The sequence below is a fragment of the Mustelus asterias genome, chromosome 12, assembly GCF_964213995.1.
Source record: "Mustelus asterias chromosome 12, sMusAst1.hap1.1, whole genome shotgun sequence".
NCBI classification, from domain to species: domain Eukaryota; kingdom Metazoa; phylum Chordata; class Chondrichthyes; order Carcharhiniformes; family Triakidae; genus Mustelus; species Mustelus asterias.
Window position 1 is genome coordinate 57,080,098 of NC_135812.1, and position 24,154 is coordinate 57,104,251.

Below are 24,154 nucleotides of genomic sequence, written 5' to 3' on the forward strand. Positions count from 1 at the left end.
AAATGCATCACTTCGCATTTATCCGGATTAAACTCCATCTGCCACCTCTCCGCCCAATTTTCCAGCCGAGCTATATCCTGCTGTATTGCCCGACAATGCTCTTCGCTATCCGCAAGTCCAGCCATCTTCGTGTCATCCGCAAACCTGCTGATTACACCAGTTACACCTTCTTCCAAATCATTTATATATATCACAAATAGCAGAGGTCCCAGTACAGAGCCCTGCGGAACACCACTGGTCACAGACCTCCAGCCGGAAAAAGACCCTTCGACCACTACCCTCTGTCTTCTATGGCCAAGCCAGTTCTCCACCCACCTAGCCACTTCTCCTTGTATCCCATGAGCCTTAACCTTCTTAACCAACCTGCCATGTGGGACTTTGTCAAATGCCTTACTGAAATCCATATAGACGACATCCACGGCCCTTCCTTCATCAACCGTTTTTGTCACTTCCTCAAAAAACTCCACCAAATTTGTAAGGCACGACCTCCCTCTTACAAAACCATGCTGTCTGTCACTAATGAGATTGTTCCGTTCTAAATGCACATACATCCTGTCTCTAAGAATCCTCTCCAACAACTTCCCTACCACGGACGTCAAGCTCACCGACCTATAATTTCCCGGGTTATCCCTGCTACCCTTCTTAAACAACGGGACCACATTCGCTATCCTCCAATCCTCAGGGACCTCACCCGTGTCCAAAGAAGCGACAAAGATTTCCGTCAGAGGCCCAGCAATTTCATCTCTCGTCTCCCTGAGCAGTCGAGGATAGATGCCATCAGGCCCTGGGGCTTTGTCAGTTTTAATGTTCCCTAAAAAACCTAACACTTCCTCTCTTGTAATGGAGATTTTCTCTAACGGGTCAACACCTCCCTCCGAGACACTCCCGGTTAACACGCCCCTCTCCTTCGTGAATACCGATGCAAAGTATTCATTTAGGATCTCCCCTATTCCCTTGGGTTCTAAGCATAATTCCCCTCCTTTGTCCCTGAGAGGTCCGATTTTCTCCCTGACAACTCTTTTGTTCCTAACGTATGAATAGAATGCCTTAGGATTCTCCTTAATCCTGCCTGCCAAGAACATCTCGTGACCTCTTTTTGCCCTTCTAACTCCCCGTTTGAGTTCTTTCCTACTCTCTCTGTATTCCTCCAGAGCTCCATCTGTTTTCAGTTGCCTGGACTTAACGTACGCCTCCCTTTTCATTTTAATCAGATCCTCAATTTCCCTGGTTATCCACGGCTCTCGAATCCTACCTTTCCTTTTTACAGGCACATGCCTATCCTGCAGCCTTATCAATAGTTCCTTAAAAGACTCCCACATGCCAGACGCGGACTTACCCTCGAACATCCTCTCCCAATCAACATCCACCAATTCCTGCCTAATCCGGCTATAGTTAGCCTTCCCCCAACTTAGCACCCTGCCCGTAGGACAGCACTCATCCTTGTCCATTACTATCCTAAAGTTAACAGAGTTGTGGTCACTATTTGCCACATGTTCCCCTACCGAAACTTTGACGACCTGACCGGGCTCATTTCCCAGAACTAGGTCCAGTATAGCCCCCTCTCTAGTCGGGCTATCTACATACTGTTCCAAAGAACCTTCCAGTACGCAATAGTGCAATAGTGAAAGACACCGAATTGTGGTCACTATCTCCAAAGTGCTCTCCCACAAACAAATCTAACACTTGGCCCGGTTCATTACCCAGTACCAAATCCAAAGTAGCCCCACCTCTTGTCGGCCTATCCACATATTGTGTCAGGAAACCCTCCTGCACACACTGTACAAAAACTGCCCCATCCGAACTATTCAACCTATAAAGGTTCCAATCAATATTTGGAAAGTTAAAGTCACCCATGACAACTACTCTGTGACCTCCACACCTATCCATAATCTGCTTTGCAATTTCTTCCTCCACATCTCTATTACTATTTGGGGACCTATAGAAAACTCCTAACAACATGACCGCTCCTTTCCTATTTCTAACTTCAGCCCATATAACCTCAGTAGGCAGATCCCCTTCGAACTGCCTTTCTGCAGCCGTTAAACTATCCTTGATTAACAATGCTACTCCTCCACCTCTTTTACCACCTTCCCTACTCTTACTGAAACATCTATACCCCGGAACTTCCAACAACCATTCCTGATCCTGTTCTAACCATGTCTCCGTAATGGCCACAACATCGTAGTCCCAAGTACCAATCCACGCTCCAAGTTCACCTACCTTATTCCGGATGCTCCTTGCATTGAAGTAGACACACTTCAACCCACCTTCCTGTCTGCTGGTACACTCCTACGACCTTGATTCCCTCCGCAGTACCTCACTACATTCAACACTGGCTTCTGGACTACAGCTCGTTTTCCCATCCCCCTGAGAAATTAGTTTAAACCCCCCCGAAGAGACATAGTAAATTTCCCTCCCAGGATGTTGGTGCCCCTCTGGTTCAGGTGCACCCCATCCTGTTTGTACAGGTCCCACCTTCCCCAGAATGTGCTCCAATTATCCACATAACGGAAACCCTCCCTCCTACACCATCCCTGCAGCCACGTGTTTATCTGCACTCTCTCCCTGTTCCTCAACTCGCTAGCACGTGGCACCGGCAACAAACCAGAGATGACAACATGGTTTGTCTTGGCTCTCAGCTTCCACCCTAGCTCCCTAAATTCCTGTTTTAAATCTCCGTTACTATGGCAACAAGAAAGCGATCTATGCCAAGAGGTGGACTTCCGCTAATCAGAATGAACTAATGAAGTAACATTATTTAAGGTGGCAGATTTTAATTGATTTAAAATACTGTCATGATTAGATTGACATATTGAATAATAAATGAAATCACACTTAGCTAATTAATGGATTGAACGATAGATAACAAAAGAGTATAATTGACTTGCATTTTGGCAAGAAAGACAGAATCTTTTGAGAAAGCCCTGTGGTACCGTTGTGCTGTCTGGCACATCTGAGGTCTCCCTTTGGCTGAAGTGATTGTTCTGTCTTTTTGTATGTCATGTTTGATTTTTCTATGTTTTAATAAACTTTAACTTTAAATAAATTTTGTTACGCTTTTAAAACAGTCATTTTACCTTTGCGAAGTCTACATTTTCATTTAGTTTTTCTAAAGATATCGGCCACCGAATCAAAATTCCCCACTACATCCTCCATGCCCCTTGACTGTACACAGCTTTCCTCACAAGTTTTCCAGTGCACTGCGCATTTGCTGTGTACACCCATCAGCTTCATCTGACTCGTCTGCAACAGACCTTGTGTGTGACCTCAGAGAGCTGGCATCTGTACTATTATTTCCCCACACCCTGGCTGCCGCTCACTTCTGCGTGACATATCCAATGTGTAAGTTAGTCCTCTATCCAGACGCTAAAATAGACAGAGTACCTATCTCTGAGCTAGTGACTGCAAACATATGGTAGTGTTTCTTAATCTTCATTGTCTTTTCCCACTTCATCCTCGGAATATTTTTGTTTTCCGAGCAGTTAATGAAATGTTAAATGAATGACTGAACCATTGTGGAATAAAGAGAATGTGCTCCTGTTATAGTGTAACATTTTTAGTTGGCTTCATTTCCATTCTTGTAAGGCCTACATCAGGTGTAAAGTGACACAATTCTCTGTTTAATGTCATGAGCAGGTCAAAATAGCAAAAACACCTATCACAACCCACTGGACAAGCAGCCTGATACAATCCAGTGGAACAATCCCCGAGTCCTTCCCTTGCTCTGCTCAGTATATACATATTCAGAATGGAACTTAACCATCTCTTTTTCTCTGCTCAGATGCAGTGCAGGCCATGTCCCTGTTTGGTTACAATATCTTCTTGGTAAAGAAGACTAGTGAACAGTGGATTCCAACTCCGTGCATTCTCGCAGTCAATCAGGAAGATTTCATTATTTTAAATGAAAAAAACACGGTATGGTAATTTACATGTGCCAAATAGCTTGTTAATTTGCTCTATATAACAAAGTCGATATAAGGAATACATAGGAGACTGCTAGTCAATATAAAATATGTCAAATTTCACCAGTTACATGACTCCTGACTGATATATATATATATATATATATAGATTCTCCTGTTGTTTCAACAGATGAGTGTTCAGCAAGGAAATCATTTGTTCACCATCTAAGTTGATGTTGTCTCAAATATGATATTACGCCAAGTCTTGATTGACAGATTTGATTGTAAATATTACAAATGAAGTCACTGTTGGAGGGGTGGGTGAAGGTACTCGCTTTGCTGCATTCTCACCTGTCTTGTAGAGACCTGACTGTGTTCTCCTCAAATATTGAGATTGATGATAGAAGTTTCTCCATTTGGATCTATCCAGGGTTGGTTTTTAACCATGTAATGGGGTGCAACATACAGGCTCTGAGATTGGCTTTCAGAAAGTCCCATGGAGCAGGTTCTCATGCTTAGCTGGCTGTAGAATACTGTTTTTACTGTGCAGGAATATGCCACCTTATCCAAATACCGACCCAGCAAAGCTGAACTCTGATGAGCATGCTCTTGATACCAGGTATGCAGCACATTTCAAGAACTAGTGTTAGGGATTTTGTCCTGTTACTTGATGTTGCAGAGATTTAATGCAGTGAAGGTAGAATGCCACCAGTAGGTTGTCCATACCTCACAGCCATAGAGAAGTGATATGAGAACCATTGCCTGAAAGACTTTGATCCCTGTTTTCTGACAAATTCCATGCTCTCTCCAAAGCCTAGAGGTGAACCTACCGAATGCTGAGCTTGATTTTGCCAGGCTATTCAAAGCATCACCAGAATGTAAGATAGCAGTGCATCTTCACTATATGGACTCAGCAGAATTAGAGAAGTAGTTGTGGGAAACAATTCTTTAACCGCCTCTACTAAACTTAAACAATAGGTATCAACTTTGGGGTCTTCATGTACCTGAACTACTTAAAGGAAAATAAAATGAAGATGAATAGGAATGCAGACTGCCAAGCAAATAAGGCAACTTTGCAGCAGGAGTCAAATCATGACTAATAGATTTACAGAAGAACAATGCCTTCACAGGTACACTGGGAAAGTCAGCACAGAGTTAGATTCTGTGCTCCAATCCACAGAAAGATAGAGTCCCCAAATTAGCAGAAAACAAACTCAACATTGAGCACTATCTTATACATAATCATGCCTACACTTATTTATTGTCTATTATGTGAATATATCTGCTCTGATCACAACCAAATGTACACATCTGGGCCAAAAACATTACATGAATGGATACCTGGTGGACACCTGTTTGACCCACGGCAATCATATCTTTATTAACTGTCTGCAACTCAAGGAACTTCTGCTTAGAGTTGAATATGGACATTAGACACTGCGATGCATCAAGAAGAGGGAAAGTTATCTGGACATTTTGTTCCAGGATGCAGTCACACCTTTCAGGCTAGACTCATCAGATTTGGCCCATGGTCAGAGCAGGAGGGTGTCACTATAAGAGCGGCAGTTCTAGGGATCCAGAAGATAGCAATGAAGGAGCCTCAGCGCTTACACTAATCCAACAGGTTTTATGTTCTTGCTTTTGTGGACAAGAGCAGGGACTGCAGGAAGGATGACCAAACTGACCATTGCACCATAACGCTGAGGGCCACTCAAGTGGGAGGAGTAAGGAGAAACTTAGTTGTAATGGATGACAGTATAATTAAGGGGATAGATACTTTATTCTGCATCCTAAAGGCTGTGTTGCCTGCCTGGTGCTGGAGTTAAGGGCATCTCCTTGGGGCTGGAGAGGAATTTGGAATAGGAGGGTAAGGATCTTGTTGTTAAGGATCCTGTTGTTGAGGACCATATGGGTACCAACAACATAGGAAGGACCAGGAAAGACGTTCTGCCAAAGGAGTATGAGCAGTTAGGGGCTAAGCTAAAGGCAGAACCACAACAGTAATCTCTGGATTGCTACTTGAACCATGAGCAAATTGGTGTAGTATAAAAAACATCAAAGAGTTGAACGCGTGATTCAAATATTGGTATGGCAAAAATGGGTTTTGATTCACAGGGCTCAGGAGCAGTACTGTTGGGACAGTTTTTATTTAAACCCTGCTGAGATCAGTGCCCTTGTATAAGTAGGGCTATGGGGAGGATTTTTAACTAAATAGTGAATCGGGGAGTTGATTCATGTTAGGAAAGATTTGGAAAGTTAGAAGAAAAAGGACAAAACAAGGAAGTAACGATACAGATAATGATAACCAGAGTGAAAGGACGGAACAGAGCATGCAAAATTAGAGTGCACTAGTAAATACAGTCAGATAAGGTAGGGAAAAATGGTAAAGAGAAAGAATTAAAGGTTCTTTATCTGAATATACTAAGCGTTCATATACTAAGCACAGTAAAAACAGTATTCTACAGCCAGCTAAGCATGAGAACCTGCTCCATGGGACTTTCTGAAAGATGGATGAATCAATACTCAAAATAGGAATAAATGTGCATGATACGATAGCCATTACAAAGGTGACTGGGGCTGGACATTCAAGGATAATTCTCAACAAAGATATATTCCATTGAAAAAGGAAGACTGAGAAGGATGCACCATCCATGCCTAACTAAGGACGTTAAGAATAGTATCAAATTGAAAGAACAGCTGTTGAATGCTACAAAGACTAGTGGCAGGCCAGATGATTGGGAAAACTTAAGGAACCAGCAAAGGATGACAAAATAAGAGAAATTAGATTGAGGGAAAATTAGCAAGAAAAATAAAAACAGACCGTAAAAGTCCCACAGGTATATAAAAATTAAAAGGACATAAAGTGGGCCTTGGTTCCTTAGAGGATGAGCCTGGGGAATTAATAATGGGAAACAAAGAAATGACAAAGACCAAGCGGTAAAAAGGGTGGAACATAAAACACTAGAGAAAAAGTGCTTGGAAAATTCATGGGACAAGTCCCCTGGACCTGATGGGTTGCATATCCTAGGGTTCTAAAAGAAGTGGTTGCAGAGAAATTGGCTGCATTGGTTGTAATCTTCCACAATTCCCTACATTTTGGAAAACTCCCAGCAGATTGGAAATGTAAACTAGCCTAACATCTGTCATTAGGAAAATTCTGGAGTTCTTTGTGGATGTTGCAAGTAAGATGGATGAAGTGGAACCAGTAGGTATGGTGTAGGGATTCCAGAACATATTCATTAAGGTGCAACTCAAATGGTTACAAGAACTCGTGGTGTTGAGGGTGATACATTAGGATGGATTGAAGACTGGCTAGCTAACAGAAAAGAGAGTTGGGATAAAATTGGTCATTTTCAGGTTGGTAAACTAACTAGTGGAGTTTTATAGGGAGCAGTGCTGCAGCTTCAACTATATATTATGTATATGAATAATTTGGATGAAGGGACCAACAGTTTGAAGCCATATTTGCTGATGATACAAAGATGAGTAGAAAAACAAGTTGCAAGAAGGATACAAAGAATCTGCAAAGGGAAATGTACAGGTTAAATGAGTGGGCAAAGAATTTGGCAGATGGAGGAAAATGCAGGAAAATGTGAGCATGTTCACTTTGGCAGGAAGAAAAGCAGAATATTATTTAAATGGAGTGATTGTAGATGTTCTATGTTAATGCACAGTGCAGAAGGGTATGTGTATCCTTGCTCACAGAATTTGGCACCTATAACAAGTAATAAGGAAGGTAAAGGGAATAGCGATCTTCATTGCAAGGGAGATGGAATATAAAATTTGGGAAGTCTTGCTACAGTGCAGGGTATTGGTGAGACTGCACCTTGAGCACTGTGTATATTCTGGTCTTCTTAATTAAGGAGAGACATTATTATATTGGAAATAGTTCAGAGAGGATTCATTAATGTTCCTGGGCTGAAGCGGTGGTTTTATGAGGAAAGGTTGGGCAGATTCGGTCTATACTCAGTGAAGTTTAGAAGAATGAGAGGTTATTGAAACATATAAGATTCTGAAGGGGCTTGACAGCGTAGACGCACAAAGAATGATTTCCCTTGTAAGGGAATCTAGAACTAGGGAGCACAGTTTAAAAATAAGGGATCTTCCATTTACGATGAAGGAGGAATTTCCTCCTTAGAGTGCTGTTGAACGTTGGAATTTTATTCCCCAGACAGCAGTGGAGACTGAGTCATTAGGGTTCCAGGCTGATTTAGACAGTTTTTTTAAAATCCAGGAGAGAGTCCAGGGTTGTGGGGTGAGACAAGCTGGAAAATGGAGTCTGATCAGCCATGATCTGATTGAATGGCAGAGTAGAATCAATCAGCCAAATGGCTTACTCCTGCTCCTATTTCTTATGATCTTATGAACATGCTTGCTTGTTATTTGATGAAATCCCTACATTTTAAGCATGCCTGATCTGTAGAATCTATAATCTGTTGCAGAATGAGATCCTGAGGATTCCTCTGAAGACGATCCAAACAATGCGTTCCTTGCACCCATCCGATGGATCAGGACTCCCACAGATGGAAGTTAATTATGGCTCTTCAATCAAACCAAAGGCAATCACCTTTGAAGTGAAAGAGGTGAGAGGAAGGGCACAGATTAAACCTAAATGTAAAATACTGCAGCTTCAAAAGTAGATGGCAGAGTGAGTTACTGAGATAGCTTTTCATTACTGGCTCTTGGATTCAAATCCAAGACTGAGACTGACTGCTGGTTGTAGACGGGCTATGTGAGTTATGTTTTGGTAGTAGCCCGATTCCAGTTCTTATTTGGTAAGTAATACAAAACTACCGGTAATTTAGTAATAACTGCTAGTCCTGCTCAGAAAAGCAACAGGGTATTACGAGTTTGTGACTAAGGATTACTGTGGGAACGGAGTAGAGTAAGTTTTGGAGATATGTAGAGTGAGCCTTACTCTGCATCAAAATATGCTTGATGCTGATACTGGGTGCCTGAAATGGTGACTTTTTTAATTAACCACCCTCACCTCAGAGGGAAAAAAAACTTTTGAATGGTTAAATTTCAAGATGCGTTCCAGTCCCAAATCCACCGACAGAACATTGTGATCATGGCAGAGAATTTGAGGCTTACTGCAGCCTCCATCAGATTAGAAAATTCCTCCCCGCCATCGTCTCTGCCTGTTCATTCCTTTCTGCCACTGTCAGAGAGGGAGGGGGCAGGGACTGTGGTCCTGGTGAAATTTCCTGCTTTCTGATACACTGGCCGGAATTCTCCCCAAAGAATTCTAAGTGTCAAATTTGCGTGAAAACTGGAGTAATACACGCTGTTTTTTCAGTGGGAGATCAGAGAAGAATTTCCCACACACTGTGCGCTGCAAAGGTCACTAGTGTGTATATCATTAAAAATCAGTGGGCGGGGCCCATTCCCGCTGGAGAGGCTGGCAGCATAGCGCTGAGTGGGCCACCATGCATGCGCCGATCTGTCAGTGCTGGGATCCACGCATCGGCAGTGGCCCGTCTGCTGGTCTCCTAATTGCTTGCCAGCTTAATCGCTGGCCAGCCCCGTGACATCCACATGACCCAATCGCACAGTGGGATGGAAGAATCGTAGCCACTGTCTCTTCCCAGGCCTGTCATGTCGAAGGTGGGAAGGTGTCTTTGTGGTGGCCTCCTCTCCCTCCAGATGGTCCCGGAATACCTGCTGAAAAGCTTTGATCTTAGCCAAATCACTGATTGAGCCAATCTTTAGGGCACATCCTTCTTTGATTTTTCCAGGACTGCATAACTGCCATATTCTTCTCTAAGCAGCCTCCCTCTTGATGTCCATGCCTCCTTTTGAAGTATCTCATTCCCATTCAGGAATTGAGCTAGTAAAAGCAGGTGGGGGGAGCAGAAATATAACCTTACCTAAAATTATCCTGAAGAGGAGAATCTCGGACTTGAGCTTTGTGATGGACACAGCAAGTGCTGCTATGAATAAAGGGAATATTGAGAGGTTTTAGTGCTGAATGTTACCCTGTATGTTGCATTGCAGGGTTATATCACAAGGTTTACTACAGTGGGGTTCAGCAGATGGCACTCTAACCACTGCCCCTCAACTTTCAATGGCATTACCATCACTGAATCCCCCACTGTCAACATCCTTGGGGTTACCATTGACGAGAAACTCAACTGGACTTGCCATATTAACAGTGGCTACAAGAGCAGGTCAGAGGCTAGGAATACTGCAGCGAGTAACTCACCTTCTGACTCCCCAAAGCCTATCCATCATCTACAAGGCACAAGTCAAGAGTGTGATGGAATACTCCCCACTTGCCTGGATGAGTGCAGCTCCTACAATACTCAAGAAGCTTGACACCATCCAGGACAAAGCAGCCCGCTTGATTGGCACCACATCCACTCCCTCCACCACTGACGCTCAGTAGCAGCAGTGCGTATTATTTACAAGATGCACTGCAGCAATTCACCAAAGACCCTTAAACAGCACTTTCCAAACCCACGACCACTTCCATCTAGAAGGACAAGGGCAGCAGATAAATGGGAACACCACCATCTGCAAGTTTCTCTCCAAGTCACTCATTATCCTGACTTGGAAATATATTGCTATTCCTTCGCAGTGACTGGGTCAAAATCCTGGAGTTCCCTCCCTAACAGCATTGTGGGCAACCCACAGCACATGGACTGCAGCGATTCAAGAAGGCAGCTCACCACCAACTTCTCAAGGGCAACTAGGGATGGGCAATAAATACTGGCCAGCCAGCGATGCCCACGTCCCACGAATGAATAAAAAAAGAATGATATAATGTAGTGGTAGTGAGTGGTATTATAGCAATGTGTGCAAGTTATTATAGCAAAGAATAAGATTATTGCAAAGAAACATTAAAATCAAAAGCTAAGGGTATAACAATATGGGGTGTGATACACGGGGTGTAGAAAGGGCAATGGTATGAGGCATGTAACTATAATAACTGGCTGCCAAGTCACAGCATTCTAATGATTTTATTCCACTTTCCTAATAAATCAAGAAATAGACTTTTGACTGTTTAACAGACTGTTTCTGCTCAATGAATTATTTGTGGTTCATATTTTATTCACTAGGTTAGTAGAACTGGCTTGGTCACAGAAGACAGAGGGTGGTAGTGGAAGGGTCTTTTTCCGGCTGGAGGCCTGTGACTAGTGGTGTTCCACGGGGCTCTGTATTGGGACCTCTGCTGTTTGTGATTTATAGAAACGATCTGGAAGAAGGTGTAACTGGGGTGATCAGTAAGTTTGCGGACGACACAAAATTGGCAGGACTTGCAGATAGTGAGGAGCATTGTCAGAAGCTACAGAAGGATATAGATAGGCTGGAAATTGGGCAAAGAAATGGCAGATGGAGTTCAATCCTGATAAATGCGAAGTGATGCATTTTGGTAGAAACAATGTAGGGAGGAGCTATACGATAAATGGCAGAACCATAAAGGGTGTAGATACGCAGAGGGACTTGGGTGTGCAAGTCCACAGATCCTTGAAGGTGACGTCACAGGTGGAGAAGGTGGTGAAGAAGGCATATGGCATGCTTGCCTTTATAGGACGGGGCATAGAGTATAAAAGTTGGGGTCTGATGTTGCAGTTGTATAGAACGTTGGTTCGGCCGCATTTGGAATACTGCGTCCAGTTCTGGTCGCCACACTACCAGAAGGACGTGGAGGCTTTGGAGAGAGTACAGAGGAGGTTTACCAGGATGTTGCCTGGTATGGAGGGGCTTAGTTATGAGGAGAGATTGGGTAAACTGGGGTTGTTCTCCCTGGAAAGACGGAGGATGAGGGGAGACTTAATAGAGGTGTATAAAATTATGAAAGGCATAGATAGGGTGAAAGGTGGGAAGCTTTTCCCCAGGTCGGTGGTGACGTTCACGAGGGGTCATAGGTTCAAGGTGAAGGGGGGGGAGGTTTAACACAGGTATCAGAAGGACATATTTTACACAGAGGGTGGTGGGGGCCTGGAATGCGCTGCTAGGCAAGGTGGCGGAGGCGGACACACTGGGAACGTTTAAGACTTATCTCGATAGCCATATGAACGGAGTGGGAATGGAGGGATACAAAAGAATGGTCCAGTTTGGACCAGGGAGCGGCACGGGCTTGGAGGGCCGAGGGCCTGTTCCTGTGCTGTATTGTTCTTTGATTCTCGGAGGCTTTTTCCCAGGGCTGAAATGGCTGCTACGAGAGGACACAGGTTTAAGGTGCTGGGGAGTAGGTACAGAGGAGATGTCAGGGGTAAGTTTTTCACTCGGAGGGTGGTGGGTGAGTGGAATCGGCTGCCGTCAATGGTGGTGGAGGCAAACTCAATAGGGTCTTTTAAGAGACTTCTGGATGAGTACATGGGACTTAATAGAATTGAGGGTTATAGGTAAGCCTATATATAGGCCTAGGTAGGTAGGGACATGACCGGCGCAACTTGTGGGCCGAAGGGCCTGTTTGTGCTGTAGTTGTTCTATGTTCTAATAATGGATATTCGTGCTGTTGAATAGGATACTTTCCATTTCAGGCAATGTCAGCATCACACAATCCCTGGTTGTGTATAGCACAGAATACTTTAGACTAAAGCACCAACAATGTATCTGAGCCACAACTTTAGTCACCTTGACTTATCTTGATAGGGATTGCTAATTAGTGCCAAATTGTGGGTAGTTTTGCATTGTGGGCCCACACTCTGTGATCAAGGAAACTGTAATAATGCAGAATGCACATACCACACAATGTTTATTACTGACTAGCAACTAAATGAGAAAACTGGGAAGCAAATAACTGAATGGAACTTCAGTTCCACTCACACATCAATGATGGCACATAATGCCGCAATGCTTAGCTCCAAAATACCTAGTGTGGAATGGAGCCATATAAATCAGAAAGGTGCCAGCTTCAATCTACAGTCCAACACATCAGCCAGTTGCAAAACTCAACACTGGTAGGGAATGGGGAAAATCAGTCCGGAATCCTACTCTTGATCATTGGTCCAGTAATTTCTTTCTGAAAATGTACAAACCAATGTTTAATGAAGATGGAATTTTGAACTGGATGGTAAGTTCACCTACTAATGCTCAAGCCTGAATTTACCATTCAAATCAGTAAACAAAGCATATTTGGGTAACAAAGCCTACAGCTGCATTTCACCCCAATCTCTACTTTCCCTCCCTGGCTTGGGCAGAGAAGGCTATCACCCACCCCTTCCATGGGAGGTGGGACATGGTGATCAATACAATTTCCCTTTGTCAACCTCAGGGGTTGCATTAAAAAGGGTCACCATAGTTCCTGAGGCAGCAATGCTACTGGAATGATTGGAGAGTCTAATAGAATCAACTTCTATAATGGCCCTATACCTCGTCAACATTTCAAGGCTTTCAGTATAAAATTTGACAGTCATTGTTGCACTTCTGACCTTTTAATCATATTTCCCGTCTCTTCTGATGTTGTGTCTGTCGTGCTTCATTCAGCACTGCCATCTGTCCTTTCCCAGTAGTCTCTGGCTCCTTCATGCCGGTGGAGGTTTCATCAGGGGCTCTTGCCAGATGCTCACCATGCATTTACAACCTCGCTCAATGAGGAAACAAAGCTGCAGGCACTGTGGAGGTTGGATTGAAATTTCCTCTTGATCTTTCTGGGGGTGAACTGAGGATAATCCAGTTCCCAACCCTCAAGACTGTATAAAGAATGGGCACTTAGATGAAGCACTGGAGATTGCCCCATGATTGTGGAACCAAACTAGAGCAAGTCGGCATCTGCAGCAGAGAGTGAGGTTGTTGTAAGAACCATTGTTTTGATAGGTGTCATTATTTATTTCCCCAGGCCAAGGAAATCTGCCACATGGTCGCAATGATCCTGGATAACATTTTATTGCAGAGCTTCTTGTGACCACACATGAAGCATGATCTGATCAGATGGAAGCTCTAATATCATTGCTAAATTAATCAGCACTTTCAATAAAACACAAGGAATGTGCGTCTGGAGCAGGGCAAGATACTCACCATCTCCCACTGGAACAGCTCTGAGTGTATCCTATCTTCATTGTATAATAAATAGATAATAAATGGGGAGCAATCCCAACCTTACCCAGTCTGGGTGTTGTATTTGGTCTCTTTTGGTTTTAGGTAGCATGCAGATAATGCAGTGAATTCCTGGAACCCACAGCCAGCTATGCTGAGGTGATTTACAACAATCTATATTTATATGGTGTTACAGATAATGTATTAGCATGGATAGAGGATTGGTTAACTAACAGAAAGCAAAGAGTGGGGGTAAATGGGTGTTTTTCTGGTTGGCGATCAGTGACTAGTGGTGTGCCTCAGGGATCAGTGTTGGGACTGCAATTGTTTACGATTTACATAGATGATGTGGAGTTGGGGAACCAAGTGTAGTGTCAAAATTTGCAGATGAGACTACGATGAGTGACAGAGCAAAGTATGCAGAGGACACTGAAAGTCTGCAAAGGGATATAGTCTAAATGAATGGGCAAGGATCTGGCAGATGGAGTACAATGTTGGTAAATGTGAGGTCATCCATTTTGGTAGGAATAACTGCAAAATGGACTATTATTTAAATGATAAAAAATTGCAGCATGCTGCTGTGCAGAGGGACCTGGGTGTCCTCGTGCAAGAATCACAAGGAGTTGGTTTGCAAGTGCAAGAGGTAATTAAGAAGGCAAATGGAATTTTGTCCTCCATTGCTAGAGGGAAGGAGTTTCAAAGCAGTGACGTTATGTTGCAGCTGTATAAGGTGCTAGTGAGGCCACACCTGGAGTACTGTGTACAATTTTGGTCTCCTTACTTGAGAAAGGATATACTGGCACTGGAGAGGGTGCAGAGGAGATTCCGGAGTTGAGAGGGTTGGCTTATGAGGAGAGACTGAGTAGACTGGGGCTATACTCATTGGAATTCAGAAGAATAAGGGGAGATCTTATAGAAACATGTACGATTATGAGGGGAATAGATAAGGAAGTTGTTTCCACTGGCGGGGCATGGCCTCAAAATAAGGGAGTGCAGATTTAGAACTGAATTGAGGAGGAACTTCTTTACACAAAGGGTTGTAAATCTGTGGAATTCTCTGCCCAGTGAAGCAGTTGATGCTACCTCATTGAATGTTTTTAAGGCAAGGATAGATAAATTTTTGAACAGTAAAGGAATTAAGGGCTATGGTGAGTGGGCGGGTAAGTGGAGCTGAGGTCCACGAAAAGATCAGCCATGATCTTACTGAATGGCGGAGCAGGCTCGAAGGACCAGATGGCCTACTCCTGCTCCTAGTTCTTATATAGTACCTTTAACATAATGAAACATCCCAAGGCACTTCTCAAGTATGTTATAAAACAAAATTTGATTCTGAGCCACATAAGGACATATTAAGGCAGATGACAAAAAGCTTGGTCAAAGAGGCAGGTTTTAAAGAGTATTTTATAGGAGGAAAGCAAGGAAAGAGACAGAGAGGTGTCTTTTCTTTAGATGTTTTTTTTGGTCCCGATACCTCTACCTCCTCTTTCTCGTTATCCACTTTTGCCCTACTGGCCACTTGGGGCTGCTGAAAACAAGGTTGAGACTTAACCCTCAAAAGAATAAAAATGCTGGAAATACTCAGCAAATCAGGTGTAGGAAACCTGGGAGCAGGAGTAGGCCATTCAGCCCTTGGAATCTGCTCCGCCATTTAATAAGGTCAAGGATCATCTGGTTATCTCTGAACTCCACTTTACTGTTTGTCCTCCATAACGCTTGACATCAATGTTTAATGAAGATGGATTTTTGGGCTGGATGGTAAGTTCATCTGCTAATACTCAAGCCTGAAATGTGTCTAACTCTGCTTTGAATAAATCCAATGGGCCAACCTCCACTGTTTTCTGGGTAAGAGAATTCCACATGCCAACAATCCTCAGAGAGGAAAATAATAATTTTCTGATTGTGGCATTCCTTACCCTGGAGCCAATGAGCACTGGTGCTATTTCAGTTCCCTGGCATGGATAGAGGATTGGTTGACTGGCAGAAGGCAGAGAGTGAGAATAAAAGGGTCTTACTCAGGATGGCAGCCGGTGACTAGTGGTGTGCCTCAGGGGTCAGTGCTGGGACCACAACTTTTCACAATATACGATTTGGAGGAAGGAACTGAAGGCACTGTTGCTAAGTTTGCAGATGATACAAAGATATGTAGAGGGACAGGTAGTATTGAGGAAGCAGAGAGGCTGCAGAAGGACTTGGACAGGTTAGGAGAGTGGGCAAAGAAGTGGCAGACGGATACAATGTGGAAAAGTCTGAGGTTATGCACTTTGGAAGGAGGAATCTTCAGCCAGAGAGTGGTGAATCTGTGGAACTCTTTGCCACAGAAGGCTGTGGAGGGAGGCCAGGTCATTGAGTGTCTTTAAGACAGATAGACAGGTTCTTGATTAATAAGGGGATCAGGGGTTATGGGGAAAAGGCAGGAGAATGGGGATGAGAAAAAAATCAGCCGTGATTGAATGGTGGAGCAGATTCGATGGGCTGAGTGGCCTAATTCTGCTCCGATGTCGTATGGTCTAAATCAGAGTTACAGTTATCAAGCATAATTACAAGCTCTTTTTTCTTGTCATGAACTGAAGACACACCCTTTAAAATTGCCACACTCTGGCACCTGTTCAGGTACACTGAAGGAGAAATTAGCATGGCCAATGCACCTAACCTGCACGTCTTTCAGACTGTGGGAGGAAACCGGAGCACCCAGAGGAAACCCATGCAGACATGGGGAGAATGTGCAGATCCATACAGTGACACAAGCCGGGAACTGAACCTGGGTCCCTGGCGCTGTGAGGCAGCAGTTCTAACCACTGTGCCACCATGCCGCCCCACCATCTTGCCATAACTCTCAAAGCACTCAGTGTCTCCTGACGAAGGGTCATTTAGACTCGAAACGTTGGCTCTATTCTTTCCCCACAGATATCCAAACTTGCACCGGAGTGTGGCGACTCGAGGATTTTCACAGTAACTTCATTGCAGTGTTAATGTAAGCCTCATTTGTTATGCTAATAAATAAACTTATTTAAATTTAAAATGCTGTCAGACCTGCTGAGATTTTCCAGCATTTTGTTTGTTTCAGATTCCAGCATCTGCAGCAATTTGCTTTTATCTTTACCCGCCCCCGCCCCCCCGGTGTTGTGGGGAATCTGCAGCAAGCGGGAAAGCCACATCGCCATTTTAAAACTTGCCGTCCAGGTACAGTGGAGATTGCTCAGGATGTCGAGGCGACCTTAATTCAGTCCGAGGCTTCAGCCCACACCTCAGGCCCAAGGCTGCTCCTTGTTGCTAAGCAACCTGCCGCCAGCACGCTCCTCCAGGCACCATGTCTGCGCACGCGCAACAGCTCGCCGTAACACGGCCGCCTTCCCCATATCTGCGCATGCGCACCTCTGCCGGCTGCCATCTCTGCGCGTGCGCTCCTCTGCCGGCTGCCGTCCATTGCTGCGCGTGCGCACCTCTACGTTCTGCCGGTTGCCGGCTCTGCGCCATGTCAGAGTGAAATAAACTGTCTACAACTCCAGCTTCGTGGTCCCTGGGGCCGGCGTCAAGCCACATGTGAGAGCCGAAAGGCAAAGTGTTCTACCATTGTTTTTGAACTATTAGCAGGAGTGTGGCTGGGGCCCGTCAGTCACGTAGAAAATTACCAGGATAATTACTAACCTCCTTCAGAGGATTCGTTCCTCAACCTGTTAGCGACTGGAGCATCAGTCTGAGTCAATGTCAGTGGCATTATCCAGTTCATGCCAGAGAGACTAACCCTACATCAGTGGCATTATCCAGTCCATGCCAGAGGTACATAATCCCTATCTACTAACCCTATAGCAGTGTCACTGCACCATGCCTGTGCTACTGTCCAGAGCGTGCCAGTGACATTACTCAAGCAATACCACACTACCCAATCCATGCCACTGGCCCTACCCAAGGAATGGAAATGAAATCTGATACAAATTGACCCAAAATAGAGCGAGAGATTTTTTGCTGACTGCATAACATAACAATATATTCATATCAATAACGACATATAAATGTTATACATATACAATTTTAGAAGATGATTTACATGGTGACTGGGGGAATAGACAGTGGAGGGAATTGCTAAAGTGCCATGTTGTAAGTAGAGGCAACCAAAAGCGGAGCGACCAAGATACATTTTAATAAGTGTTTTAAAAATGAAGAGGAGAAGGAGTTTAGGCAGAAAATTCTTGAGAGTAGGGCTGAGATGGTTAAGATGAAAGTTTAAAGTTTAATTATTAGTGTCACAAGTCGGCTTACATTAATACTAAAATGAAGTAACTGTGAAAATCCCCTAGTCACCAGACTCCAACACTTGTTTGGGTACACAGAGGGAGAATTTAGCATGGCCAATGCACCTAACCAGCACATCTTTCGGACTGTGGGAGGAAACCGGAGCATCTGGAGGAAACCCACGCAGACAAGGGGAGAATGTGCAGATTCCGCACCGATAGTGACTCAAACTGGGAAACGAACCCGGGTCATAAAATCATAGAATTCCTACAGTGCAGTGGAAACCATTTGGCCCATCGAGTCGGTACCAAGTCTGACAGAACATCTTACCCAGGCTCTGTCCCCACAACCCCACATATTTACCCCACTAATCCCTGTAATCTACACATCTTGGGACACTAAGGAACTACAAAAGGTTGTGAATGTAGCCCAAACCATCACGCAAACCAGCCTCCCATCCATTGACTCTGTCTACACTTCCCGCTGCCTCAGCAAAGCAGCCAGCATAATCAAGGACCCCACGCACCCTGGACATTTCTCTCTTCCACCTTTTTCTATTGGGAAGATACAAAAGTCTGAGGTCACATACAACCGACTCAAGAACAGCTTCTTCCCTGCTGCCATCAGATTTTTGAATGGATTTACCTTGCATTAAATTGATCTTTCTCTACACCCTAGCTATGACTAACACTGCATTCTCTTGTTTCCTTCTCTATGAATAGTATGCTTTGTCTGTATAGCACACAAGAAACAATACTTTTCACTGTACGCTAATACATGTGAATAATAAAATCAAATCAAAATTTAGCATGGTCAAGCTACCTAATCTGTACATCTTTGGACTGAGAGAGGAAACCCACGCAGACACGGGAAGAACGTGCAAACTCCACACAGTCACCCAAGGCCATAATCGAACCCGGATCCCTGGTGATGTCAGGCAGCAGTGCTAACCACTGAGCCACCATGCCGCCCTAAGCTGAGTGACGAAATGAAAAATACATGGACAAAACAATGTTTGAAGACTGAAGTCTAAGGAGGGGATATAAGGCTGGAGGAGATTATAGCGACAGGATGGCATGAGACTGTGGAGGCAAGCAATAATTTTAATACATTAGGGGACAGAGTCAGTGTTACATGAGCTCAATGACTATGTATTGGGCTACTTTTTAAAATCAGAAAAATATCATGTACACTCATCATTTCAGGTTATGTATAATAAGGTTTGAATGCCATCCCTTGAATAGTGGCACTGGCATGGACTGGCTGTCAATACTATAATTAACGGTGGGTGAAAATATTATTGGTCTCATCATTGTGATCAATAAAGGTAATCCCTCTGTTGTGTTTAGTATTTTCTGGCATTCTTTCTGACGATGATCTTCGCAAACAATTTTTATAATTCCTCTTTCAGCCCATATTAGTTATACCTTAATAGTTTTCACCATTAGATCCCATTGCAAAGACTCAATTGCACAATCCAGACAATGACGCAAGTGCATACTATAGCAATATTGCACTGTAGGAGGTGCCAATCAGATGAGGGCTAGTTGTTTGTAAAAATTTGAATGGCACTATTTGAAGAACAGCAGTTTCCAGTACTGTTGTACTCCGAGTCATAAAATCAGAGGTTTACAACATGGAAACAGACCCTTCAGACCAACCTGCCCATGCCACCCAGTTTTTAACCACTAAGCTTGTCCCAATTGCCCACATTTGGTCTATATTCCTCTATACCCATCATACCCATGTAACTGTCTAAATGCTTTCTAAAAGACAAAATTGTACCCGCCTCTACTACTACCTCTGGCAGCTTGTTTCAGACACACACCACCCTCTGAAACAGTTGCCCCTCTGGACCCTTTTGTATCTCTCCCCTCTCATCTTAAACCTATGCCCTCTACTTTTAGACTTTGAGGTACTGGCAATAGCTCAATCAATATCACTAAAATACATTATGTAGTAATTTAGCTGACTGCTGTTTATGGGATCATGTTATACACAAAACTGGTTATGTTTGCCTCTTATAAGCACTTCAAATTGTTCAAAACTGAGTTATTTTGAAGTTAATGTAGGATATTAGAGAAATCAAGAACAGAGGTGACAAAATTCTGGATAGGGCGAAGGCAGACAATAAGTATTGGTAGTTAATCGCCTTGATGATGGATAGAATCGAATGGGAGATGGGTGGGATTTTATGACCGCGAGGCCGTAAAATCCCGCCCGAGGCCGCCCATGGGCGAGGTGGAGGAGTTTCAGCCTTGATCACTGTTGGTCATTCAAGACAGCAACGTTTTATATGGTCTATGTTTGCATGAGCCAGGAAGGATGTTATTGATAAGAGAACAGAGTTGCCCTACAAACGATCTACCCAATTTGGGCATGCATCTTGATAACATTAAGAGCAGAATCTCCATCTGCATTCCAAGATGTATGAACAGGCAGGCCTCAAAACAACTGTACCAATCCGTTAAGGAAACTCATTTTTTGATCAATTAATAAATAGATAAGCGGAACCAACCATCCATTGGCTAGCTACTGCTCATTTTAATTTTTTAAAAACAATTATATCAACATAATTGTTTAAAATCTCAGCCCATCGAACACTCATTCTTATAAGTGCTGATTTTTATTTTATGCTTCATCCATAAAATGGAGAAGGCACCTTTTCTGATAATTCCTGAAATACATGCATTAAACTCCTGCAAGTGGGAAAAATGATTCATCTGGTTCTGTTGCAAGGATTGAAGTGCCTTGGAATCATGGGAGCTTCTTTGGCAGAAGTTTTGTATATTGCTTAAAGGGAAACTCGAATCCAAGATGACGAGGAAATCTAGGTGATGCCATGAAAAGGCTGCAACTCAGCTGGGCCTACTGGTAACTTACTTGGCTCATTGACCTAGGGGTGGACAGGGATAGGACAGCCCGAGAAGGAATCTCACTTTCCCCAAAAGCAAATTATTGCAGAGGCTGGAAATCTGAAATAAAAACAAAATATGCTGGAAATACTCAGCAGGTCGGATAGCATCAGTGAAGAAAGACAAATGCAATGTTTCAGGTTCTGATCAAAGGTCATCAGCCTGAAACATTTACTCTGTTTCTCCCCATCCTCAGATGCTTTTATCAGTTGTTCTGGTCTTGTTGACAAGGTTGAAGTGGAGCTCCTGGATCTTGTACAAGTCATCCCAAACCTTTGTGATGGAGACAAATTGATAATAGCTACGAGAAATCCAGTGAAAATGCCACTAGGGTCCATGCATACTGGGGCTTTGGACAACTCTTACATAATACATCTCTATTAGATCAGAAATCTAGACCTAATGTGCCTTTGATCTATTTGCCATCAACTTCCGACTCCCTCCCTTAGGATAATTGTATTCCCAATCTGAAGCAGGCAGATTCTAAAGTGGCCCAATTGTTTTCACTGCAGATGTAGTCCACCCTGTGATAAATGGTCAGATAAAAGGAACAGGCACGATGTGGCAGCTCCTGGGTCTTAAGTAAATGTAGGGATAAATGACCATATGTGGTCATTTAGCTGTAATATCAAAATGATTGTGTGCATTCATCAGTTTCTCCAGATCCACAAATCTCGCCTATATTCTTACAGCTTGTAAAGGATCATAGAATAGAATCCATAGAATCCCTACAGTGCAGAAGGCGGCCATTCAGCCCATTGAGTCTGCACCGACCACAAACCCACCCAGGCCCTATTCCCGTAACCCCACATATTTACCCTGCTAATCCCCTGACACTACGGTAAATTTAACATGGCCAATCAACCTAACCCGCACATCTTTGGACTGTGGGAGGAAACCGGAGGTAACCCAAGCAGACATGGGGAGAACATGCAAACTCCACGCAGTCACCTGAGGCCAGAATTGAACCTGGGTCCCTGGCGCTGTGAGGCAGCAGTGCTAACCACTACCGTGCCGCCCTGAAGAATTTAGAATGAGCTCGTGGATCGCGATAAAAATAAGTGGTTCTTGTTTCAAAGGGAACTATGTTTCACCCAAAACCTCGCCAAATGGGTTTAGTAGAAAGACTGATCCCCAGCTTGGCTTTGCTGAGATTAGATTAACAGATTTCATGCTAACTGTATCATAAACAAGCACTGAAATTTAGTTCAGCATCTTTTAGGAACCATCTACCACATCCAGTGCCCAGAGTAAGGCCAGAGGTTGCACAGCTGCAGACGTTCTCCCAGGCACCAAAACGAGCAGCCAGTTCTGTCGAAGATGTCTATCGGGCATCGGACTCTTCAGTCATTGGAATGCAAAATTATGTACAACGTGGACATATTCGGACACCTAGGAATCTATCACAAACTATTAATTACCACCAAAAGGAGAAACTGAAATCAGTAAAGCTTTCCCATATATGTTGACATCTGATAATCCCCAGGAAATTCCAATCCAAAGGATAGGCAGCAATAATTTAGGAAGCAACTGTGGGGAGGTGGTGTGTGGAGTTAAAGTAAAGTAGATCTTTACACAGTCCAGTGTGTGTATAACCTAGACAGTATTGTGATCTGCATTGAAAGGAAAATACAACAGATGCTAGAAATCCAAAACAAAAACGATCTAACCTTTCAGTCCGTAAGAACAAAGAGAACCAAGAAAATTACAGCAGAGGAACAGGCCCTTCAGCCCTCCAACCCTGCACTGACCATGCTGTCCGACTGAACTAAAACCCCCTACCCTTCCGGGGACCATATCCCTCCATTCCCATCCTATTCATGCATTTGTTCTGACGCCCCTTAAAAGTCACTATTGTATCTGCTTCCACTACTTCCCCCGGCAGCGAGTTCCAGGCACCCACCACCCTCTAAAAAAATCTGCCTCGTACATCTCCTTTAAACATTGCCTCTCGCACCTTAACCCTATGCCCCTTAGTAATGGACTCTTCCACCCTGGGAAAAAGCTTCTGACTATCCACTCTGTCCATGCCCCTCAATCTTGTAGACTTCTATCAGGTCGCCCCTCAACCTCCGTCGCTCCAATGAGAACAAACCAAGTTTCTCCAACCTCTCCTCCTAGCTAATGCCCTCCATACCAGGCAACATCCTGGTAAATCTTTTCTGTACCCTCTCCAAAGCCTCCACATCCTTCTGGTAGTGTGGTGACCAGAATTGAATACTATATTCCAAGTGCGGCCTCACTAATGTTCTATAAAGTCGCAACATGACTTGACAATTTTTAAACTCAATGCCCAAATAAGCATGACTCCAACTCTCTTGTCGTTTGCCATTTTAATACATCATCCTGTTCTCGTGCCCACATGTCTGCCCGTGGCCTGCGGCAATGTTCCAGTGAAACCCAACACAAATTGGAGGAACATCACCTCATCTTCCGATTCAGCACTTTACAGCCTTTCAGACTCAACATTGAGTTCAACAGTTTCAGACCATGAATTTGGCCCTCTATTTTGATCACTCTTTTTCTTTTCCCCAACTCCCTCCTCCCACAGAGACAGTCTGCATCTTGTTTTATGTTTCGCTTCCAGAAAGCACACAGACTCTTGTTCTGCTATTAACTCAGTCTACTATCTGACCTTTCTGCCACTATTAGCACCTTAGGCTTTAACACTCCCTTTGTCTTGTATGCATGACATCTTTGTCAAATGTCTCCTGAACTCCCACCCATCCCTGACTTTCTATTTTGCTCTATTTGCTCTACCTCTTCCACTGTATATAATCCATCACATTTCTCTCCGTCTTCAGCTCTGAAGAAGTCATGTGGACTCGAATCACCAACTCTGCACAGATGCTGCCAGACGTATTAATTTTTCCAGCATTTTGAGGTTCTGCATTGTTAGAGGTTCCTTTATTTAGCTGGGACGTTAAACCATGTCCTTATCTGCCATTCACTTAGACATAATGGCCAGAAAAGCTCAGTTGCTGCTGCAAATGAGGATGGCGAATTTGGCACTTAGCCAAATCTCCGTTTACCACAGTGGGACCAGAGAATCCTGCTGGCGTGAACGGCCAGAAAATTCCAGCCAACATAACCTATTCAAAAGAAAGGGGTTTGCATTCCGGA

At 43.8% G+C, this 24,154-nt stretch overlaps 1 protein-coding gene across 1 annotated transcript in view; it reads left to right on the top strand.

Moving 5' to 3' along the window:
- myo15b (myosin XVB) overlaps positions 1-13,959 on the top strand; it is a 520,694-nt gene extending 506,735 nt beyond the window's left edge. Inside the window, exons 68-70 of the mRNA XM_078226038.1 lie at positions 3,782-3,915; positions 8,345-8,485; positions 13,690-13,959. Of these exons, the coding sequence (XP_078082164.1) occupies positions 3,782-3,915; positions 8,345-8,485; positions 13,690-13,755 (341 nt within the window). The 3' untranslated portion in view covers positions 13,756-13,959. The remainder of the gene's footprint in view (positions 1-3,781; positions 3,916-8,344; positions 8,486-13,689) is intronic.
- The last annotated feature ends 10,195 nt before the right edge of the window (positions 13,960-24,154 follow it).